The sequence below is a fragment of the Spea bombifrons genome, chromosome 3 (assembly GCF_027358695.1).
Source record: "Spea bombifrons isolate aSpeBom1 chromosome 3, aSpeBom1.2.pri, whole genome shotgun sequence".
NCBI lineage: Eukaryota > Metazoa > Chordata > Amphibia > Anura > Pelobatidae > Spea > Spea bombifrons.
The window spans coordinates 51,229,607-51,236,603 of record NC_071089.1 but is presented as its reverse complement, the minus strand read 5'-3'; the positions used below and the strand labels follow the sequence as shown (position 1 = coordinate 51,236,603).

The 6,997-nt window shown below is 37.5% G+C and overlaps 1 protein-coding gene across 1 annotated transcript; it reads right to left on the bottom strand.

Annotated features, from left to right (window-relative positions):
* Positions 1–233: 233 nt before the first annotated feature.
* PDCD2 (programmed cell death 2) lies at positions 234–6,390 on the bottom strand. Its single transcript, XM_053460175.1, has 6 exons — positions 6,059–6,390; positions 5,158–5,403; positions 4,545–4,691; positions 2,973–3,091; positions 1,575–1,688; positions 234–666 (listed from the first exon to the last, which is right to left on the bottom strand). The coding sequence occupies exons 1-6, from the start codon at positions 6,339–6,341 to the stop codon at positions 505–507; spliced, it is 1,071 nt and encodes a 356-aa protein (XP_053316150.1). The 5' UTR covers positions 6,342–6,390; the 3' UTR covers positions 234–504.
* Positions 6,391–6,997: the final 607 nt, after the last annotated feature.

The following is a 6,997-nucleotide window of genomic DNA, read 5'->3' as shown; positions in this document are numbered from 1 at the left end:
GTGCCTATATCAGTTGGTGTTTGTTATTAAATATACACAATAAATCAATTAAGGTTATGTTTTAACTGGGAATTCATATAATGTATATTCTCTGAAATAGATCATAATGAAAGACTAGTATGTACAGAATTCATGCCACTGCCTAAAAAAAAAAAATATATAAAAACACAGTGCGGATATTGTGCAGAGAAAGTACCTGAAAATATCAACTCACAAAAATTAGAGCCTCCAGGTCTGCAGATGAAGGAAGTTTATTGGAACACAAAACACATTATTGCCAATTTTAACCTAGATTACTATGTACAGCACTGTATTTAATGTTCAAGGAGAAAAAGGCTTTTTTCCATGCGACGCTCCCTTTTAATTTAGTGTCATACAGTCTATGAAAAAGAATGTACCACTTAAGATATTTGCAGATCAAATGTTATTAGTGAATTATATTTAAACTGTACTTTTATAAAAAAGTAATTTGATATATTTTGTTCTGGGATAGACCGATTTTCATCATGTAGCACTATCAACCACATCCTGTTTCCATAAAAACTCAATTAAGTATTGCTTCTCTGCATTGCAGTTATCGGAACATGTAAATATTGCCAAAGTACCCCAGTCAATACTTTCAGTAAGGCTGTCCACTTGAAGATGGTTCAGTAGCTGTGGCATTACCTACCAAAATAATAACAAAAAAACACTTATTTGGTACAGGTCAAAGTATATACTTCATTAAAATGGTAATACACTTTATGACCAAAAGTACGCGGGCACCTGACCATCACAGCCCATTTAATAAAGCGCTCATAGGGTTTATGTGCTCTGTGTCTCAGCCTCCCCGCTCTGTAAGTTTGAGTGGTCTACTGCTCCTTGGCTGAGCTATTACTTCTAGATATTCCCAATTCACAATAATAACATTTACAGTTGCTCTGGGCACATTTAGCAGAGCACACATTTCACTAAAGGTGCCACATTTAAAGTCACTGAGCTCTTCACTACACAACCCATTCTACTACCGATGTTTGTTTATGGAGATGGCATTACTATGTGCTTGATTTTGTACACGTTAGCAATGAGTGTGGCTAAACTCAAAAACTCAAGGATTGGTGTCCATATACTTTTGGTCATGTAGTGTGAGAGAAACGTCTCCACAGGAGTAGTGGAGGTTAATACAGAAAGGGAAATTAAACATGCATGGGAATGGCTTAATGCTATCCTGAACACCATCAGCAAGGAACTAAAGATTTCAGGTTGTTACAACATGGGAAAAATAGGCAGAAAATTACCGTATAAAACAATACAGAGTGTATAGCCTAAGTTAATAAAAGATAATTGAAACAAGTAAAAATTAGTGAAATATTAAGCCTTAATACCTTGGTTTATGAGAAGAGGAAAAATACCTTATTGCACCAACAATGTAAATTATGATACCTTATGATAATGAGATAATAAACATCCATGGGAATTGATTCCCACTTTTTACATTCACCTTGTGAACCTTGGGCATAATTGCTTTGCACAAAAAAAAAATTACAACAAGAACAACAATTGTACAGGATGCACTGGAAATTGTATGTAGTTACCTGAAATTCAAATATCCTTTTGGCTCCACACAAACAATTTGGAATATCGTTCTGTTTTGGGACATTCTGGGCTGAAATCCACAGTGGATCCCCTCCTTTGCAGTACCGTAGAATCTGAAATAATGTAATTTTTTATTAGCTACATTAACATTTGGCAGTCAACACAATTCATATCAAATTGTCACATGGAACAAAACGTTGGAAACTTGCAGCAGTAAGTCATTTTGTCTAGCCTTCTTTTGCATGGGTTATGTGCAAGCGCGCAGAAACACATTCAGTTATTCACGGTTGCAAGCAGCATAGTAAGTGTTTTGTTTTTTTTTGTTTTTAATATTTATTAAATTTCTGAGGCTACTGATTAGTCTCTGACAGATATCACATTCTTTAGTGGTTGCTGTACATTACATTAATTTACAGAGCACCAGAAGATTCCATAGCTTGTAAGTAAAACGGAAGGAGATGTGAAATCAAGGCAGGAATATGGTTGTTTGGGTAGATTGAGGAATTCTTATTATTGAAGGAGATCAGGATGGGTGGAGAGTGGAGACAGGGAGGGAGAGCCAGAAGCGCAGTTTTGGAGAGGTTCAATATAGCAAGATCCCATCCAGAATGAAATTTCAGAACACCCTAAGCGTTAGACAAGAAGTCAGAAGAGGTAAATTAACACATCGTCAGTCTAGAAGTGGTACCAGAATCCAAAAGAATGTTTAAGTTGCCTGAAGGATAAGGTGTAGGCAAAGAAGAGTCTGCAGTCCTAAAGGTGCACTTGCAGAGAAAGACACAGGAGAGGAAGTGCCAGCGAAGGCAACACTAAAGGACTTGAGGACTCTGCATAGACTAAGCCAGTTTTAAGTGAAAGCAATACACAAACATTTACCATCTTTTGCTAAAAATTAACAAAAACATCACCCGTCTTGTGTAAAACATGGTCACATTTTAGAATGCATAGCTTGTTGACATGTGCAGAAGACAGTGGCACAAAGGATTCCCCCACTGGTGGTGATAATTCATCAAATCTATGCAATGGCACATGAAGAATGAAAGAAAAAAATAGAATACAAGGGTCCTTAAGGGTTCTAAAAGGGAAGTGCTAAACTGGCCATAATGAAATTTACCACTTTACAAACAAGGAAGGAAAGGGTCCTAAAAGTATAGTATGCTGAAGAGCAGTCATGTAAAAACAAAAACCTAGCACCAGGTATGTAAAATAGGAAAATAAAGATGAAATGATAGAGAAAAGCAAAATTAAGAGGACAAAAGAACATATTCTCTCTGCTTAGGTGTGTAGGAGGAAAAACTTTTTTTTGTTCCATCAGTGGTGATCTAGAATGTAGACAAACAGTTTTGCAATATTTTTAAGAAATGATATCTGAGCAAAATAAAAGTTTGTTTTATAACCTGCTCTGGTTCCGCAGCAATGCGCTTTTTGAAATTATTAAACACAGCGTCTTCTTTGCTCTCGTGCCGGGCCATGGCTTCCAGTTCTTTCTCGTTCAACGTCGCTCCATTAAAAGTTTCTGGGAATAAAAAATAATTTTTTTTTGTTTTACATAGTCTAAGCAGTTTGAGGTCACGGCTTTAATTATATAATTTTTAAATATACCGGTAATACATCTTTTTTTGTTTTCCCTATTAACATGTTAAGTAGTGTGATGGAATCTTGAAGGCATAATCATGATATAAGTTTCAGTTGGTGGTTAATGAATCAGGTGAACTGGTCCTGAAAGAGGATTGGATAACAGGAGAAAGGGTAGGGTATTTATAGCCGAGTTTGTTGGACTGAATTTCATGACTTTTTTATTCACCCGAGGAAGTTGTGAAGAACCACAATGAAACGTGTAGGGTGCTGGAGCTTTTTTTCATCTTCGCTGATTTTATTGACTGCTATCTTCTGACCATCTGTGTGTACCATTTTATTTTGTGTGTTTGATGCCTTGTAGCACCTGAGCTGGTATTGGTGCCACATTTATATGTAAGTTCAAAATAAAGCGTGCAAATCCCCTGCTTTAGGTAAAGAGGAGCCCTTGGAGACATTGTATTCCTTCTTTAATTTAAAATATACACCTATAGTTAAGTCCATGTAGGTTAAAAAAAAAAAAAACAATAAAAAAAAAAGCATTAGGTGCAGTTTGAGGTATGCCTTACCCAGAACAAGATATGTGCTACCATGTCCTTGCATTTTAAATGATGAATAAAAAGCTAAGTTTTACTGATCACTAACTGCGGATTGTTATTGGTTGCATCAGCTTAGTGCTGGCTGCCCAGAACAATCACATTTTTCTTCAGATTACATCTCTGACCTATATTAACACTTAAGTGCATGTGGGTGGGTCTCTTTATATGAGGAGCTCAAAAATATGACTAAAAGGACCAGATCAGACCAAAGCAAACACGCTCTTTTTTTATTCCCTAAAGTATAACTGGACGTTTTTTCAGAGAGCCAGAAAATTATATATTGGTTTGTCTTACTCCTAAATAATATATAGCGCCAACAATTTACGCAAAACTAGAACTGACATACTAAGGCAAACCAATACATTAGGGTAAAGAGGCTCGTAAGCTTATAGAGGTCTAGATCCCTCCCAGGGAAGAAAGGTTTCCCTATTTAATACATCAAAGTGCATAAACTGAATGTACTGTGCTTTTTATATAACTAAACATGTTTTATGGGCGTGATGACCATTTCTGACAGTTCTAGCTGCTAAGAGCTGAGATGAACATTTTACAACTTTCAAACAAATTAGGTATGCAGTTTATATATTGTGTAAATGCAAAGGTGAAAATATATTCTACATTTTAAACTAGCGGGCTGCAATTTTGCCAGAGTAAATGTCTTTAAATATCTGGTATCTTTGAGATCTCAAGTTCAATACCACTGTTCTACAGCAAAATAAACTTTTATTGAAAAACTCTACTTTTGTGGACTGTTTTTTTTCTCTAGATAAATTAACCTAGTAACTATATAATTACCTTCTAATACAGAAATATCCTTCTCGCCTCCTGCCTCATTATCTTCTTCCAGACTCGCACTGTCAGACTCTAGCTCCTCTGGTTCAGTAATTATTTCATATTCCGGGAACAAAATCTTGTGATCGGCAAGCACGATACTAGATGGATCTAGGTTACACACACACACAAAAAAAAAGTCACTCATTTAACAGCTGCAGAGAAGGTATATGTAACACACGTCTCTAAAAACACATCAAATACAAGGTAGGCTTGTATAAAAATTTCCTTTAGGTTGAAAACCCTCTTCAGAACACCAGGAAGAAATGCAGTGGATTGCACACTAGACAATCAAACCTCACTTGTGTTTTCCAACATACGATAGAACATTTATGGATAAACGATAAAGATACAGATAAGATTTCTTACTTGACTGCATATTTAGTTCTGCCCTGTTAGCAGCACATAGGTTAAACATGTCTAACATTTGCTTGCAAATTGGTTAACTCTGTATGTAATTCTTATTTATCCGTTACAAAGTGTAACGTGATGTTGGCAGAAGAAAGTGAATGTTTCCAGAGGCTGCATTGCATCATAGCTTGTAGGTTTGCTGGAGAAGTCCCTGCAGTCTACTTACCAAAATGCTCACTGCAGACATTTTTATGCTGCACTTTCCAGTCCATCAGCTGGTGTTCTTTACTGCAGTAGTTAACATTGTGACATCTTGAGCATTTTTGGGGGCCCAAACAGCCACAAACCCTGCAGAGGCGAGTACCACACTTCAACTGGAAACTTGGGCAAGTCGCTCCATCGGGAGGGGCATTTTCTGGAGGAGGGTTATATGAATATGTGTCGTTTCTTCTAGGGAGCTGGTTCCTAAAAACTAGAAGGATACAGCAGTTATCGTCAACCGTACATACGTGATTCTGTAATTACGTAGCATTGATAACCAAAATGGGTTCCAAAAATTGAAATGTCTCCACAAGTATATAAAATTAATCGTAACTACTTGCATCTCTTTTTTTCAATCCACCTAACATGCATCAAAACTAATAATATTTAGTTGCCACTTTCTTCAGTAAGGAGCAGTAACACAAAAATGAGGGAGGAGAGAATGACAAACGTACTAAACAGGCCAACATATTACCAGTGAAAGTAATGGCCGTAAGCATCTCCGTAGAAGGCTTGAGGGGAATAAAAGAATTGTGTTTAAAAACATGGATTCCTTTACATTTTTGCTCGCTATGATTAATGTTCTTATGGGTGGGGTGAGGGGCCTATACCTTTAGGATGAAAAACAAGAACATTGAATTTCTTAACATGTATCCTCACTTTTAAATCAAACATATCCTTGTAATAGCAGCCAGGGTTCTTCAAGCTTAGGGTCAGGAGTAATACTGTGTCGCAAGTCACCTGTCACTAGGTATATAGCTGTCATTCACAAGTTACACCTCCACTGATCAACCCAGTGATCATTTCGAGGTCTGTACATTTACTGCCTAATGGAAAGAGAGGCTAGGAAGGATGCGTCCGACTACCTTTAAAGCAGCGATTCTCTCCGGCTCCGTGACATTTGGCGTCCCGACAGCAAAAGATAAAGATAGTCCGGTGAAAGCTGCCTGGGCACGGTGCGTAAACCTGCAGCAAAAACACTAGGGGCTTCCCGCAAACCCCACACTGGATTTCAGTTGGACCTGGCACGCCAGCTTCTCCAAGCCAGGCCGGACGCCCTCCACATTTGCTGGGAAACTGGGAACTGACCAAACGCCACGCCTCGGTCTCCTCTAAAAATCCAAGTTCTGCTATAGGAGCGGCAGCCATCACAACAGCATGTGAACGCTGCGGCGCACGGAGATCACGTCACTGAGTGCGCGCCACAGTCGTCCTCCGATTCTTGTCGCCGAATGTGTGAGCTGCACAAAGTGCGCCTCATCCAGCTCAGCTACTGCTGTTACGAAGTATGAATTCTTTAGCTTGGTTCGGAATAGTAAAAGTAGATGGAAAGGACGTTCTTTCCTCATCGTTTTGTTGGACATTATGTTGATTAAATTACCCATTATTTTTATTATTATTATTATTATTATTATTATATTCCGTATAAAGGGGATAGGTGTGTTCAAACTGTTTTTCTTCATTATTAGATGTAACATACTCTGCCCGTCAGACAAAAATATAAGTAACTGAAAAACCTATATGGATGCCTAACAATAAAAAGCTAAAACATACGTTGCAATCATATTTGCAATGAACTGAATACTAGCAAAATAACTTAAAATTACCTTTTGGATTAATCAAATTGGACCAGATGTCTTGGATATTACCATATGCAGTAACATTACTACGTGCAGAGCTTTTATAGCTAGAATTCATACTTGTATCTCAGTCCCAGACCCGAAAAGACGTTGCTGTGTATATAGGAAGCAAGAATACAAGAATTTTACCTCTAGGATCGTAACATTTTCAATTATATGGCGATA

Bases quoted from the DNA above. Each gene is read 5' to 3' on its own strand.
- PDCD2 (XM_053460175.1), bottom strand. From the start codon at position 6,341: ATGGCTGCCGCTCCTATAGCAGAACTTGGATTTTTAGAGGAGACCGAG. The intron at 5,404-6,058 runs GTAGTCGGACGC...GTATCCTTCTAG, and splicing joins AGAGAATCGCTGCTTTAAAG to TTTTTAGGAACCAGCTCCCT. The intron at 4,692-5,157 runs GTAAGTAGACTG...TGTGTAACCTAG, and splicing joins TGTCTGCAGTGAGCATTTTG to ATCCATCTAGTATCGTGCTT.